Here is a 17,121-nt window from a genome sequence, read left to right on the forward strand (position 1 = left end):
ATACAGATACGATTGCAAACTAACAGACTAGCAGACAGACAAGCTTGCAGACATATAGATAGGCAGACAGACAAAGAGGAAGCGATACAAGGATACAGACAGACATGATTGCAGACAGAGAGGTAGATAGACGAGAAGAAAGCGAGGCAAAGATATAAACAGACAGGGTTGCAGACATATAATAAGTCAGACATGTAGGGTTGCAGACAGATAGAAAGGTAAATAGACAATAAAGAGGCCAGAAAATGTTGCAGACAGACAGAGTGGCAGACAGACAGTCTTGCAGACAGATAGAGAGGTAAAAAGACAAAGAGGAAGCCAGGCAATGATACAGACAGACAGGGTTGCAGACAGACGGAAAGACGCAGGCAGTCATGTTTGTAGACAGATAGAGAGGTAGACAGACAATGAGGGATCCAGACAAAAACAGACAGGGTTGCATGCAGACAATAAAAGGCCTGACAGGGTTGCACACGGATAGAGAGGCAGACCCACAACGAGGATTCCAGACAAGGATACAGAGAGACAGGCTTAGCTTGCAGACAAACAAAGAGGAAGCCAAACAGGGTTGCAGACGGATAGAGAGGTAGACAGACAAAAGACGAAAAGGAAGCCAGACTATAATTCAGACAGACAGAAAGGCAAGCAGACTGAGAGGCAGACGGACAGGGTTACAGACATACAGAGAGCTAGACAAACAAGGTTCCAACTGATAGAGAGGTAGACAGACAAAGAGGAAGCCAGACAGGGTTTTAAAGACAGAGAGGCAGACGGACAGGCTTTCAGGCAGATAGAGGGGTAGGCAGACAAATAGAATGCCAGACAAAGATACCGACAGACAGGGTTCCAGACAGACAAAGAGGAAGCTTGACAGGTTTGCAGACAGACAGAGAGATGCAGACAGACAGGCTTGCAGACAAAGTGAGAGATAGACAGACAAAGAGAAGCAAGACAACGATACATGTCCCCTTACCAGTTTTGTGGTCAGACATTAGAAACCACAAAAACCCACCCATACCTTGGTGTTACATTAACAACTGGGCTGAAGTGGGGTGTCCATGTTAACAAAATAACAACCAAGGCTAAACAGACATTGGGAGTAATCAAACGTAACTTGTGGGCATGCCCAACCAGGGTAAAATCACTTGCATACACGTCACTAGTAAGACCTAACCTTGAATATGCCACTATACAGTATGGGACCCGTATACAAAGAAAGACAAAGATAAACTTGAAAGGGTACAGAACCAAGCTGCCCGATTCTGCACAAACAACTATAACAGGGATTCTAGTGTTACCAAAATGAAAACAGATCTACAGTGGATGTCACTTGAAGACAGAAGGAAAATGTCCAGACTTTCCATGATGTACAAAATGACCAATAAACTGGTGGACGTACCAACGGATAAGTATCTAATACCAGCTCAAAAAAGAACAAGAAACAGTCATGCCTTCAAATACCAGAGTTACCAACCTAGGATTGATGTGTTCAAAAATTCGTACTTTCCCAGAACTATCGCAGAGTGGAACTTGTTATCATCAAGTACAGTAGGGGCATCTTCTCTCGGTAGTTTTAAAGAACGCTTGCAGAGAGATGTGCAAAAGTTAGGGGTAACGAGTCGTTCGGTGTAATGTAACCAGCTGCTGCCGCGCCGCGTGCCTGGAAAGCTGGTGTGTTACGCCGAACGGCGGTTATACCGGCTATATAGATACAGATACAGATACAGACGGACAAGGTTGCATACAGACAGAAAGGCAGGCAGGCAGGCTTGCAAATTGATAGAGGGGTAGACAGACGAAGTAAAGGCCAAACAAAGATACAGACGGACAGAGTTGCAGACAAACAGAGATGCAGACAGACATACTTGCAGACAGATAGAGGGGTAGGCAGACAAAGAGGAAGCCAGACAGGGTTGCACATAGACAGAGAAGCAGGCAGGGAGGCTTGCAGACGGACAGACAGGGTTGCTTGCAGATACGATTGCAAAGTAACAGACTAACTGACAGACAAGCTTGCAGACAGATAGAGAGGTAGACAGACAAAGAGGAAGCCATAATATGATACAGACGGACAGGATTGCAGACAGAGAGGTAGACAGACAAAGAGGAAGCCAGACAAAGGTACAGAAAAACATGGTTGAAGACGTATGATAAGGCAAACATACAAGGATGTAGAGTGATAGAGAGGTAAACTGAAAATGACGAAGCCAGATGGGGAAGACAGACAGAGAAACAGACAAACAGGCTAGCAGATAGATTGAGTTATAGACAGACAAAGAGAAAGCCAGGCAATGTTTCAGACGTGTCTAGACAGACAGAGACGCAGGCCCTAAGGCTTGCAGACAGATAGATAGGGAGACAGATAAAAATGAAGCCAGACAAGGATACATACAGACAGGGTTGCAGACAGACAGAGAGGCATACAGACAGGCTTGTAGACAGATAGGTGATTAGACAGACAGACTTATGACAATAATGCAGACGGACAGGGCTGCAGACAGGCGAAGAGGCAGACAGACAGGCTTGTAGACAGATAGAGAGGTAGACAGACAAAGATGAAGTAAGACAAGGATACAGACAGACAGGGTTGCAGACAGACAAAGAGAAAGCCAGACAGGGCTGTAGACAGACAGAGAGGCAGACAGACAGGCTTGCAGATCAGACAGATGGAGAAGTAGACAGACAAAGAGTTAGCCAGACAAAGATACATACGGGCATGGTTGCAGACAGACAAAGAGGCAGACAAACAGACTTACAGACAGATAGAGAGGAAGTCAATGAGGAAGACAAAGATACAGGCCGACAGGGTTGCAGATATATGGAAAAGCGGACATGCAGGGATGCGGACAGATAGAGAGGTAGACAGACAAATAGAAGCCAGACAGGGTTGCAGACGGACAGAGAGGCAGACAGACAGGCTTGCAGACAGATAGAGTCGTAGATAGACAAAGTGGAAGCTTGACAAAGATACAGATAGATAGGGTTGCAGACATACAGAGAGGCAGACAAACAGGCTTGCAGACAGATTAATGTAAAACTTCCAATCAAAATAACGGATTTACCCAAATACGCCGCCGTATCCGTCAGGATTCGAAGAAACTCCTCTCCGAGACGTATACGGCATCGGAATCGGTCGTATTTGCAGTGCATCGTCGCATCTAGAATATCTTTCTGAATTGAATATGGATAAATTATGCTTTGATATCGTTTACGGCCAAAGTCCAAGATGGCGTACCCTATGACCAGATCAAGAATTAGTAGCTTATTATCACTTAAAATTTCATAACTACCTGTCATTTAAAAAAGAAACGTTGTAATGAACTTTTTAAGTAAATTTGAACTGTCCTTTGCGATCATTTGTTGAAAAAATGTATTTGAAAAATCAATTTGGCTGATATATGATGGCTAAGCTCAACTGGTATGTTAGATATGCATGTACAGTTTTTTAACAAAAAAACATTTCTTAACAAAAAATGACGTCGATGATGTTGCTATTGGCAACACAAGTGGTAAAAAACATTGCAATTCTTTTATGTGCACCTAGTATTTCATTTTTGTAGCATACTTTGTTGTCAGGGAATGCCCTTTTTCAAAGTTCCAGCCAATATAGTTAAATTTATGATGTCATAATTACGTCATATTACGTCATTATAGCCTCATATTTCCTAACATATTCAGATATTACAGTTCATTCAGAGTCACTGAGAGGGTTTCGAAATAATATAAGTAGTAGATTGAACCATTTGAAGCAAAAGAATATTTCAGTCACTAAAGTTATGAACTGTTCAATCAAATAGAAATGAAAGTCTCAATTCGTTTTAATGTATCTAGATGTATTTGAAACATTGGGAAAGTAAAGGTATAAAAATCCCTTTATTTAGAACAATTTAGAAACATCTTTGTGTTTTGTCATTGTTGGAACATGTTCTCACATATTCTAACAATTTGTGTAATTTTTCCTCCCTAAAAAATTTTATTGCACCATAAATGAAGCTGCTAAGCTGGGTCTTTAGTTTTGGGTGTTGTATTTCAAGATTTTCTTCAGTACACACTGGTGACTTTCATGAGAAGCTGTCAGACAGGCAAAAGTTCCTGTACTTGGCAGGGATGTGTGAATTGCCCTCTTCCCAGTCCACTAACACAGTTTGAATGTTCGAACATGAGATCAAAAATTGTGAATCTATATTGTAACAGTTTAGAAACTAACAGAAATAATGTATTTGATGTCGGAACTGTTTCTAACATGTATGAATACTGTAGAAAATATTCATAACATCCGAAACATGTTATAAACAGTTATAAACAGTGACTAATTACAGTTAGAATGTTATAAAGTTTTCCAAAAAGTTTGAAAAAAATTTGAGAAAAACCTTCTTGGTAATGTGGAATTAACTCTATGTTTTCATCATTCTCTTAAACATGGTGGTCACGTGATAAGTCGTTTAAGAATAACAAGGATCATCCCCCCTACCACCCCCCCCCCCCCCAAGTCCTGGAATGCCTAAAAAACACGGTCTGAATAAGTATGCGGTGTTCCGTCCGGAATACAATGAGATACTACTTAACGTGAAATAGTGACTGGCTTTGGTATTTCTTAGGTTGTCAGTGCCCTGGAGGACTACTTTTCCGGACAGTTTGACAAAGCGGACGAGGAATTTGACAAAGTCCTGGCGCGAGGTGGAGACCTCCTGTCCAGCGCCGGTGGCGACATTGAAGAGGTGAGAAGATGTTTTATTGTATCGTACGGCAAAGGCGCCTGTAAGGGACCGAAAGGCATATTATCATATACCTTGCAGAAAACTTCGTAGTTGATATTGTCTCTACATCCATATCTTGATTACCTCCATGAAATGTCATGCAGGTTATATTTTCACCAGCGTGTGTGTGTGTGTGTGTGTGTGTGTGTGTGTGTGTGTGTGTGTGTGTGTGTGTATGTGTGTGTCTGTCCGTCAACAAGATATCTCAAGAACGGCTGGATGGATTAGTTTCATACTTTGTGTGTTGGTGGGGTGTGATGAAAGCTGGAAGTGATTAGATTTTGGGTCCCCTAGCGGCTTTCCTTGGTACTACAGCGCAACTTCCGGTTTTGTTATCTCGTGTTCTCAACAAGATATGGTCCCAAATTCTGGGTGTAAGATAGCTCTTGTACTTAGGAATAAGTGACATAAGTTTGGGCTCCCTAGCTGGGATAGCATTTTTGTCAAAAACGTCTGAAGTGGATAACCGAAGAAGGGAACAATGGATTTGCATGACTTTTTGTATGTAGGTACCTTTGACAATGTTATACAAGATATAATACTAATTATGCAAAATTAGATTACGTTTACATAATTAATGAGCTTATTCTATCATATCGTGTTTTTTTAAGTATCTCTTGGACCGGACATGATATGGTTTTAACATTAGGGTGGAAGCTTTCAACATAATAACAAAGCGGAGCAAATTTTATCACCCTAACATTTAATTGTGGAACTGCACGGGCATTTTTGTCACGACATTCCAAAGAGGATAACTGCAGAAAGGAACGACGTTTTGCCTTCATTTTAGGCATGTAGGTGAGAACTTAATTACCTTTGCCAGAATGGCTAAGGTTATATTTCCGGTCCGGTTGTGTGTTTTCCCCCTGTTTGTGAACAGCATAACTCGAGAAGACTGCGACGGATGCGGCTGATATTTAGTGGGTGGGTAGGGGTCTGGAGAATGAAGGGGGAGTTCGATAATGGGCCCCCTAGCGGCTTGCTAAGGTACTGCAACGGACCCTGCATGCTTGATATCTCGCATGCAGGGTCCGTTGCAGTACATGCTGCGGTCGTGATTTTTGAGCGGTAGGGACCCCTTAAAGCAGAGAGTGACTGCTGCGAGTTTAAGCCCCCTGGCGGCTTTCTTGGAAGTGCAGGCGCCGGTTTACTTGCAAACTTTTGTCCGTGGACAGCATAACTCGAGAACACTTCGACGGACGCTGATGATATTTGGTGGGTGGGTAGGGGTCTGAAAAACGGAGGTCAAGTTCGATGATGGGCGCCCTAGCGTCTTGCTGAGGTACTGCAGCAGAACATCCATGTTTGATATCTCGCGTTCTGACCACGCTGCGGTCGTGATTTTTGAGCGGTAGAGAGCCCTCGGGGCAGAGAGTGATTGCTGCGTGTTTGGGTCCCCTTGCGGCTTTCTTGGAACTGCAGGCGGCGGTTTCCTTTCAAACTTCGGGCGAGAATAACTGGAGAACGTGTTGACGGATCATCATGATTTTTGGTATGAAGATGGAATGAGTGATGACCTGCATAATGAGATGCTTATTATGGAAATATGCAGCTCATTTGCATAATTAATGAGGAAAGTTTATAAGTCCACCTCAGTCCATGATGGGACTTTAAAACTTGTGACATGTGTGGCTCGGAAAGAGAGAAATGTCGAAAGATATCAATTATGCAAATGGCGAGCTTATTTGCATAATTAATGGGAAATATGAACTTGTTGCCGGATCGTCATGATTTTCTATATGTGGATAGCCTTAGTGAAAACGTTTATAATGAGATGCTAGTTATGCAAATTAACAGCTAATTTGCATAATCAATGTGGGAAGTTTATAAATCCACTGTCCCTTCTTACCTCTGCTTGGACGTGTCTTATTGACAGCTGCAGGTGCCATGCAAGTAGATCAAGCTAGCAGGCTGACCTAACCTTGACCCCTGCCCCTGGGTGCCAAATACTCTTACCGACTAGAGCAGGCTTATTTTCAAGGAAAATTATGGAGGATAGGTTGATTTCATGTGTTTTGAACTTCTGCGGTTTTGTTAATAGTTATTTCCATGACAAATGGAGATATAGTTTGGAGTGTGCCTGCGTGTTTGTGTTTCCGGGTCATCTTCCACCTGCAATGTGACCTTACAGTACCAACGTCCTTGCTACTCTCGAGTATCAGGTTGCTCAGAGCATTCACTATTATCACGACAACGTCAGGCCAGTCCAATTCAATGTCTTGGTTCACGGATTCTATTTTTCTGAATTTCAGAAAAACAATTGTATCTCAGCTCTAGACTACCAAAATGAAATCGTCTTAGCACAAGCTTTTGCTTGCAGTCTTGCACTCATAGAGGTGTGACTTAATCAAATAACATATGTAATTATATGTAATGAGTAGCATACATATGTCTACAGACATCTTTCTACATAACAAACCTGGTTCATTTGGCAAAGGTATGATTTCGTCGAACTCTAGTTTCAGTTATATTCATGTTGATAAGGACCACAGAAAGATGATCTGCCATGTACTTGCATATTGTTCATCTATTTGTGGATCTGAATAAACTTTAGAAATATTGAATCTTTTGTCGACAAGAAGGCTGAATTCTGTAATTTGTGGTTGTAGATAACCAATTCTATAATATGGTTCTAGATAACCAACTAAGATAACAACGTAGATTGATACAATGCAAACATGAAGTCAGATTTTCATTGTATTTACCTAAAGTCGCTTTTTCTGTACTCTCTACTCAGGCCCGGGTACAGCTTATTCACGGCAGAGGCACTAACACCGGAGACACCTTCTCACCGGCGGGTTACGAACTACGCCTTGGCTTCGAACGAGAAGATGATGGGTTTGTATTATTACCTTCACCAAGAAGGTTATGTTTTGGGTAGCGTTTGTATGTATGTATGTATGTATGTATATATGTATGCAAGCATGTATGTATGTATGTAAACTATGTATGTATGTAGAAGACCAGCATACCTCAAGAACGTCTGAATGGATTGTATTGATATTCGGTATATAAGTAGGTCTTGGTGGGACCAGAAAACGAAGTTTAAAGTTGAAGTTTAAAATAAGTTTAAAAACTTTACGTGTTGCCATGGCAACGAGTTTCTGTAAGGCAAATTTTACAAAAATCGCTAATTTTGGTTTAAACAATTGGACTTTAAGATTTTCTTCCTAAATTAAACTTCTTTTCATATACCTTTAATGTCTAACACATCTTAGTTGAACATTGATAATTAATTATTCATAAATTATGTTAATAAAATGGCGTAATTGCTCAAAATCCAAGATGGCCGCCAATATCATGATGCAAATTATAACCAGCTTATTTTCACTCGGATGTCATCAGTACTTGGTATTTTCTTACAGAAAGCATTCATGTGAACATTAACGATCCATTTCCATGTGATTTTAGCGTTATATGTTGAAAAAAATGTATCTTAAGACATTTAAGGTTGATAATCCAAGATGGCGGATAGCTAACCTACAGATGACGTCATTGTATGACGTCATTTGACGTCATCTTGACGTTGTTGCGTCAGCATCTGACAACAGGAGTCTTATAACACTTAAATATTGATAAGAAGCCTTTATTGGTAACTTTTTGAGTGAGATATTTAGGTATTCTTGGAATTCTCCGTTTTAGCCAAATGGTCAATCAATGACGTCATAATTACGTCATATTACGTCATAAAGATATAAAAAATTAGGAATTATAAAACTCGACGAGCATAAAACCCCTTGCAAATTTGGTGTTCGTAAAGTAAGCCGTTTTGAAAATACGAAGGGGCTCATTCGCCCCCCCCCCCCAAGTTCAGGGAATGCCCAAAAAGCCCAGTCTGGATTGGGTTAAGTAAACTTTCATATGATTACATATTAATTATGCATATTGGTATCTCATTTGCATAATGAATTTGGACATTGTGTAAACATCTCAATTCCATTATAGGACCATTGCAACAAGCGACATTTGTAGCTGAGAAGGAGAAAAATATTGATATATAGATATATGCTATGCAAAATAAAGACCTAACTAGAGTTCGGCGACCTCATACCTACATGAAAATTTAGAGCATTTGTAAATTTCATGCAAATGACTACCATTTACATAATTTATTTATGGCGATGTTCATTATTGACTAACGTACACATGTCACAATTATGAAATTCCCAGTATTAGTCATTACGTGGATTTGCTTTTTCTGTATATATTATGCAAATCAGTTCCTCACTTGCATATTTGGTATCTGCTTATCTCTCACCTATCATAAATTACATGTGTTACATTTACGTAAGTTCAGCTATTGAAAACAATGGAATTGTACAATTTCCTCATTAATTATGTAAATTAAGTTCTCATTTGCATAAAATGTATATCATTATAAACATCTTTGCCTAAGCTACTTGCATGCCAAAAATGATGGCAATCCATCATTCCTTTCTATAGTTATCCTCACACACACACACACACACACACACAAACGCAGGGTAAAATATAACCTCCATGACATTTCATGGAGGTAATTAGCAAAATTCATGAGAAAATGCTATAAAGTCTTTGTGGTAAATGACATGAACTTCTTACTTGTAGCATTTGAATGTTATGTACAAGTGAACAACGTTGAACATTTCTTATAATGCAAAATGCCGGTTCTGGTCCCTACTACGTATACACGTGGCCTATGGTATGAACTTCTCAGACTTTATTCTACAGGGACGATGACGAAGATGACAGTTCTGACGGCATGTCACCAGCGCTTTTTCCTGATGGAGCTGGGCCCTTGTTGATGAACGGTTGCTTCGGTTCCAACTATGCTGAGGGAGACCCGTGTTACGAGGCTTTTGTCCCGATAGAAGCCTGTGCTGTAAGTATAAGCTTTTCTACAGTCTTAGAGAGATGATTTATAAAGGCTATAAGTAATCTAATTCATAGAGCGTTGTTGAGTTATATTGTGTATAGCCTTTATATGGTGAAATCCGCACAGTATAGGATCCGCCGTCATCTATCTGTAAAGAGCCGGTATATCTGCCTTTGCATTTTTTTAGTAAGACAAAAACTTTTGTGCTTGTATCTGACAGGTATAGTCAATATAACAAACCTTCGAAGTAACATTCCAACTTTTCTATCTGACTCTGTACAGCCGGTATAACAGCCCTTCGGCGTAACACAGCAGCTTCTGTATTTGTACATAACGATGTAGCTGCCATTTAGAGTAAAGTTTCTGTTGCCAGCACTTGGCGGGTATCTGTCTGTGAATTCTTAATAGATGAGAAAAATCCTATGATAAGGTGCTGATACTATTTATATCATATCGAGGATCTGCAGAACCTTTTTATGGAAAAGCCCCAAAACAAACCCGGTGACGATTTTTTTTTTGCCTAACTTGCAGAACATCATTGACGGAGCACTTTTCCTTGGAACGGGGTTTGACGGCCGAGGTGAATACTCCACTCAGTCCAGGAAGAAGAGCCTCATCCAGCGAGCCTGCAATGGTCTGCAAGGGTAGGAAGATAAGAAATAGATGGCGATTGTTGCACTGTTGTCGTTGATCATTATGCTTGTTACTTTTGTATATATCTCTTTTGTATATAAACAAGGAGGTTTTATGAATCAATAGGCGTAATCATATTATAAATTGGATATCATATACATAAGAAAAGAAATTGCACAAGTTTTCTAAATATTTACGCACGAAAATATATTGAAGTTTTTCCTGCAACGGAAAGTTGCTAGTTGATTTTTTTTTAAATATGCTGAATTAAGACTACAATTGTTGCAGTGTTGTCGCTTATCATAACGTTTTACTTGACTCTTCTGTATATAATCAAGGTCCAAACGACAGACAAGACAATGTGGCACTGAACTCAAGTTAGTAACTTATTTCGACGTCGCCACATACAGTCGTGTAAAGTGCATGGCGAGTGTCGAACTTGGGACCTCTAGGGATTGAGCCCAACACTCTACCAGCTGCAGTTACGCGACACACGACGCCACGGACACAATGTATTCAGAAACGTAGAAAATATAGGATCCAAATAATATTACTATAGGGCTCATCAAGAACTGAACGCAGACGAAAATATGAACTTTCCGACGAATGCTTGGTTTTTCGTTTCAGATACAAAGAGTTCCACGTGCCCGACACCATGACCGTGCAGGGGATATACGACACCGACATGGAGAGCTACACCTTCAGCTCCATGGAGGAATACCGGTCTTACTTGGAAGACAAGTCTGCCGTGACGTCAGCCAAGTCCATCTTTCAGCAGGAGATGAACAAGGCCCAGGGACATTTGGCTGGAGGAGGAGCCTTCGGGTTGATCTGGTCGGCAGGAGGTGGCACGTCAAGTCAAGTAGGTACTGACTCAGAAGCGTCCAGCTTCGACGCCAGTTCCTTTGCAAGCGCTCAACTTACGGAGACCTCCACTCGCACGTTCATGGCCATGGTGGAACTAAACGTCTTCAGGTGAGCAAGATTACCACTCATTTATTGCCTTATATCAAATAAACTTTCATAAAAATTCCTAGAAGCATGATGTCCTACCTGCACCACAGAACATCATATGATACTATAACTATTTACAGGGTGTTTTTTTATAAAACGTTTTGCTGGTTTCTCCTACTAGATTATCATGTTTAGATGATCAAACAATTTCTGAGGAGAACATTGAAATAATTTAATCCGTTCTAGAAATCGGCAAGATGAAATATTTTGCTCTATAAAATGAAGCAATATATTTGTTGTTTTTGTTCCATCCTTACCAGGTACGAAATGTTTCTGGACTTCGTTGGCCCCGAGAATTTGAATCTGGCATTCCTGCGTGACTTCCTGAATCTTCCGGGAACATATTTTGCCATTGGAGCGGACAGGAAATTCCGTGAGTGACATAGACCTTTTTAGTTGTTTTTTTTTTATGTGCCCCCATGTACCCCCTATATCTACATATATTTATGTATTGTCCATGTTATACCTAGCAATAAATGATACACTCGCCTTATCTCAGTCATGGCTGTGAGAAAGTTGTGAGAAATTAATCAAAGTTGTTGAAATTTGGTTCGGGGAGGTGCCTTTGAAAGTCGTCTGCGCAAGTATGCGGCAGTTTAATATGAATAGTGAAATATCAAAGTTGGGAAAGTCATTTTCATTGAATGCGGCAAATGGAATCAGCTCAAACTCAATTTGGAAAATAGGAGGGAGTAAAGTTAAGGACATTTAAGTTAAGGACAGATTTACAAAAAAATTTTGTCCTGCCAGAAAAATTCATCCAACGTTGGGGAACCCACTACATCACATCTGCCAAGTTCGGAGGACAACTTAAAATTATAAAGACCCGTGAAGCCAGTGTAACAGATTCACAGGAGAGCTTTGCAAAGGCAGCCCAGTCTGACTTCCACAAGCTCTTCAGCACCTACTCCGCACAACAGACTCAGACCAAGTCCAGCAGCTTTTGGCACGACTCAGAGTCAACTGAAGAGAACAGCAGGTCCAGCGGCCAAGGGAACAGCGAAACGTCTTCAGAAGATGCCCTTAGTGAACAAGCAGCACTGTGAGTTACTCCTAATCTCTGGACAAGGAACACAACTTATTCACAAGAGTCACAGTCCTCAGAACAAGACGTTAAGCTCTTCATTATGCTTGTCGAAACAGCCAGAAAATACTCCTGGTGGTGTAAAGAGCTGTTCTTTGTCACGACCAGTGGTGGAATTCGCTTTCGTGAGCGTAACGAACCGGATCGAGATCGCTTTCAATTTTACATTAACAGGATTATCTGTACATCGATATTTACTACAGGTCTCAGACCCAGTACAGCAATGAGGTGATGGAGGTTCAGGGAGGAGACCAGAAGATCGCTGCAGCCATCACAGAGTTCTACACCACGTCATTCGGGAATTCCCTGAGAGACTGGCTGGAATCTATTGAAGAGTTTCCCAAAGCTTTCGAGTTCAGGATGCTTGAGATCACCGACCTGCTGGACATGAATTATGACTCCTTTTTTCCACATGGAGTCGTAGACTTCGGCTGCTTCGGAAGGTGTGTTTGTTAGTGGAAATGTTTTTTTTTCTACAGAAAATGTGTGCATCATTTCATTCGTCCTTTTACATTATGCTGAAATGCATAGTTAAGACCAGTCTAATATAATGCCCCTTTCTTGTTATACAGGAAAACCTTGTCTGAAGATGAAAGGGGTCGCAAGTATTACGTAGAAGACATGACTGACGGCAACGTAACCACATCAGAAATCCGCTACTGCGACTTTGAAGAGAAAGATGATCTTAACAGGGCGCTCGACGAGAGAAGACTGGCTCTGAAGCGCGCCATTGCCGTGTACCTAGAAGAGGTAAGGCAAGAAAATACAATCATTGATTTTCCTCAGTGCCAAATGCAAACAATACCAAGCATTGAAGTTAACCCGCGGCGAGTAGCAAAAAAAAGAAGAAATTTGTATGTTTCTGTGCAATCGTCTATATTTTCATTTTGTGATTGTCTTGTACAGAAATGTCATCACTAACTTCATTTGATCTTGTCCCAGGGTCCCTTTATAACCACCGACTTCCAAATCCTAGCCGGAAAGCCCGGATGTGAGACTGCTGAGTTGGCTGTTCTTGAAGAGTCTACTGCTGGAGCGCCTAGCTGGCAGGAGATGATGACCGGACAAGAGTTCAAAGTCGTTTTCAACATGCCGTACAATATTCCACATTTCCTGATAGCTAGAGCCGTTCTTAACTTAAAGTATAGGTCTAAATCTCATAGCTGGCTGACCATCAGGCCTGGATCTACTCCAAACGAGTTTGACGCACACAAGAATGGCGGTAGCGATGACATCAGTCAGCATAAGGTATGATCACATTTTAAGTTGTATACTACTTTGTACAGAAGTCCTTGTCATAAAGCGATGATGTTTGTTTTCCAGCATGATATGTTATTTTTTTCTTTTTTTTTATAATTTTTTTCACAATGTTTTCGACATTTAGGTTAGTGTCGGGGGTCTGGTCATGACGTACGAAGAGAACACGGGTACCTTTACCGTGACGCAAGACGACTTCGATGCGTCATCGGCAGTCATCCAGAACCTGCCTGCCTGGGTCAATGGCATGGTGGTGGCCAGGGCAGAGTACAAGTCACTACTGGAACAGCTGAGCCACCAACAAAGGTAAGAAAACAGTTTATCCATCAAGGGCAGAAGTTATTCAGCAGGATAATACTGCAAAATACATACCATTAAAATCTATCGTACGTTGACTGTCTTTTCAGTTCCACTGAAGGACAGATGCCCTGCAACCTGCAATGGTCTAACGCACTCCGTATCGACCCAACCGACGGAGGAAAGTGCATCCACTTCACGGCAGCATCAAAGGGAGACATTTTTGTGGTGTTTTAATAAGACATTTCTTTCTTTCTTTCCTTTTTCTTTCTTTCTTTCTTTCTTTCTTTCTTTCTTTCTTTCTTTCTTTCTTTCTTTCTTTCTTTCTTTCTTTCTTTCTTTCTTTCTTTCTTTCTTTCTTTCTTTCTTTCTTTTTCTTTAATTCTTTCTTTCTTTCTTTCTTTCTTTCTTTCTTTCTTTTTCAAAGTTCCAATTATGTATATGCTTCAACCTTTGTGCCCACTTTTAACTCGTTCGATGAATCGAACCTGTTATAAAATCACATTCGCTCTCCTTCATACCTGAAATGATAACAGGTAGTCCATCATCACGAATGACGCCATGATTAGTCTACAGACAATTTTGTTTTTCTTTCGGACTATCGTTCCTTATGTTAATGGGTTCGTGTGCAGGCTTTGCGCTTGGAGGTGACGCAGCTTGACAAAGGATCCAAAGGCTTGGGATCGGACATGCTCTATCAGTCCTACTTTGTCTGCGTCGAGGAGGATTTGGAACAGTCCACAACAACGGTGCAATTCGGGAAGACGCCAGATAATGAGGTACATGATGTATATTATATTTATATAAAGCATCTATATTGCGTTTGTCCACCAATCGAAATGACAACAAGGTGCAAAAAGTTATAAGCGTTACATTTGGCAAGTTTTCACCAAATTAAAATGTGAAACAGTTTAAAACAGATAGTGAAAAATTACCCAACGGATCTTTTGAGTTTGCTTCTCTTAAATTCTAAAAGTTCATCCCATCTCAACATTTGACTTGACCCCCAGGAAATACTAAACGTAAGATATCAGCTACTCAATCCAACTGACATCCATCTAAACAGGACATACACTGCAGGTATACCATCAACTACCTTTCGTCAGTTACTGTTTGCAGTTATCTTTATAATTTTTTACGTACGTCCAACAGGACAGCGGCCATGTCTGGCTGGACTACCAGTTCCACGATGTCCTGTCTCTGCACTTCTACGCGTTCGGCAGTGGCGAGCACGCCGTGAAGATGATGGGCGTGTCTCAGGCATTCAAACCTACGGACCTGAACATCGTCTGCCGCGAAGGAACCGTCAAAGAGGGTGACAGATGTGTGCAAGTGTGCCACGCCGAGTGTGTCGGTAAGCAAAAACTGGGCAAAGATAATGATTCTCTTGTGTTCCTTTGCTTTGAGGAAACTAAACTTTAACTAATTGAAGATTCTGTAGCCTAAAGGCTGTATAATGTGAGGATTGCGCCACTGACACTGGGAAGGACACCTACCCTTTTCGATAACGATGTTTGGTTCTTAAAGCAACTTGTAGAATGGTTTATTGTCCCACTTAGAATATCAAAAAATTAATACCACAAAATAAAATCAGTGTTGCAATCCGAGGGCTGAATAGCAAAGCTTAACAATCTTAATGTGTACAATATTGTTATAGAAATACAATAAACAAGCGCACAGGATATGAGATCTTCTAATTTTTGCTTTCTTGTGTTTCAATTTACTAGGCTGTAGAACGACCGGATCTGACAGCCCACGTGACTGCATCACGTGCCTGAACTTGAGGGTCCCCTACCCGTACCTCGCTGGCTCCGTCGGGGATTTCGAGTGTGTGTCAGCCTGCCCAGTAAACATGGTCCAAGCTTCCGGGTTAAACGACTGTCAATGTAAGTTATCTTCTTTTCCATCTTTGCTACCCTTACATAACACCATTAGGGTCATACTAGTAAGGGATGTAAAAGTCAAAAGCAAGATTATTTTATGTCCATGTTTGGGAGTAAAAGTATGTGTAAAGTCCATGCTCATCAGTACCCTTAATATGTTATCTCTATCAGGTATAAAGCGGATGGAGGAACCCGCTGATGACGGCACGGTGACGTGTGTGACGTCATGTCCTCTCACCCACTTTGACGACAGCAGCGTGTGCAAAAGTACGCTTTACTTTAAATTTACATCCTACAGACAACGCTAATGTAACCACACAAATAGACACATCAAAAGGTTACTCTCCTTAGGATTGAATAAAATGAAATTTCGAATTCTATACCAGAAAGTCACATAAATCTTGTTCATAACAACTTAAACAAAGCAGGGTGCTTTACGAGTCCGACAAATGCTAGCTGTATAAAAGAAATCACACCTTTGACCCTAGATTTCTTTCTGTATCTATCCATAACATCAGGCATCTTCAATCTGTCCTAATGTGCTGATTTTACTCCAGAGCAGAACAAATGCTTCATAAAAGTAGAACTTTAAAGCTTAGACCCTATCTGTTCCTTCTACCCCCCCCCCCCCTCCAAAAATAATCTTAGGATTTTAGGTGGCACTATACTCGTTCCCACCTTTAGCTTTACACTTCGCAACGCAAATGTGACGTCTGCCCATAAAACTTTTTTTTTATAATCCAGGGTGCAGCAGTCTTTGTACCGACGTGAGTGGAGACGGCCAGGCGGTGTGTACGGGGCCTGCTGCCGAACAGTGCACGGCGTGTGTCTACACGGCAGCAGACGGGAGCTGCTTGGAAGGATGTAGCCCTGGACAGAAGGCCGTAACCGGATCTACAACCGGATCAACTACAACTAATGGTGAGTACACCTTACTGGTGATAAAAGGCGGCTGTACAGGGGTACACGCATTAGCTTTAATGTTGTTGTTTTTCTAACGAGATTGTTCAAAGCAAGGTCACGTGACCACTACAAGGCAATAAACTACGAAGTTGGAAACTGTGCACGGAGATAGCGGTGGATATTTGTTTTAAAGGCTAATAGGTTGTAGACATGAGGAAAAAAGACGCAGTTAAGAGAGTTCCATAATTTTGCTGTCCGGGGAAAAAAATTGCCGTAGAAGGAATATGAAACCGGCAATTGAACTGTTAAGCGATGTGAGGTTGAAGAGAACCTGGTGTTGCGCTGAATGTCTCTAACCAAAGGGACAAGTAGTATGAGATCATTATCAATACCCCTGGACGTACATACCGGTAAAAAAGAGACATAGATGCAACGTTC

At 41.2% G+C, this 17,121-nt stretch overlaps 2 protein-coding genes across 2 annotated transcripts in view; both read left to right on the plus strand.

Moving 5' to 3' along the window:
- The window catches only part of LOC118420147, a 51,071-nt gene extending 36,937 nt beyond the window's left edge, over positions 1 to 14,134 (plus strand). The window contains exons 4-15 of the mRNA XM_035826856.1: positions 4,599 to 4,718; positions 7,495 to 7,595; positions 9,468 to 9,618; positions 10,144 to 10,256; positions 10,873 to 11,220; positions 11,520 to 11,632; positions 12,010 to 12,301; positions 12,547 to 12,786; positions 12,916 to 13,093; positions 13,286 to 13,591; positions 13,728 to 13,906; positions 14,008 to 14,134. Of these exons, the coding sequence (XP_035682749.1) occupies positions 4,599 to 4,718; positions 7,495 to 7,595; positions 9,468 to 9,618; positions 10,144 to 10,256; positions 10,873 to 11,220; positions 11,520 to 11,632; positions 12,010 to 12,301; positions 12,547 to 12,786; positions 12,916 to 13,093; positions 13,286 to 13,591; positions 13,728 to 13,906; positions 14,008 to 14,134 (2,268 nt within the window). The remainder of the gene's footprint in view (positions 1 to 4,598; positions 4,719 to 7,494; positions 7,596 to 9,467; positions 9,619 to 10,143; positions 10,257 to 10,872; positions 11,221 to 11,519; positions 11,633 to 12,009; positions 12,302 to 12,546; positions 12,787 to 12,915; positions 13,094 to 13,285; positions 13,592 to 13,727; positions 13,907 to 14,007) is intronic.
- A 399-nt stretch (positions 14,135 to 14,533) lies between these two features.
- LOC118419887 (proprotein convertase subtilisin/kexin type 5-like) overlaps positions 14,534 to 17,121 on the plus strand; it is a 20,541-nt gene continuing 17,953 nt past the window's right edge. The window contains exons 1-5 of the mRNA XM_035826543.1: positions 14,534 to 14,676; positions 15,050 to 15,251; positions 15,625 to 15,783; positions 15,952 to 16,047; positions 16,525 to 16,701. Coding sequence (XP_035682436.1) covers positions 14,587 to 14,676; positions 15,050 to 15,251; positions 15,625 to 15,783; positions 15,952 to 16,047; positions 16,525 to 16,701 — 724 coding nt within the window. The 5' untranslated portion in view covers positions 14,534 to 14,586. The remainder of the gene's footprint in view (positions 14,677 to 15,049; positions 15,252 to 15,624; positions 15,784 to 15,951; positions 16,048 to 16,524; positions 16,702 to 17,121) is intronic.

The sequence above is a fragment of the Branchiostoma floridae genome, chromosome 7 (genome assembly GCF_000003815.2).
Source record: "Branchiostoma floridae strain S238N-H82 chromosome 7, Bfl_VNyyK, whole genome shotgun sequence".
NCBI lineage: Eukaryota > Metazoa > Chordata > Leptocardii > Amphioxiformes > Branchiostomatidae > Branchiostoma > Branchiostoma floridae.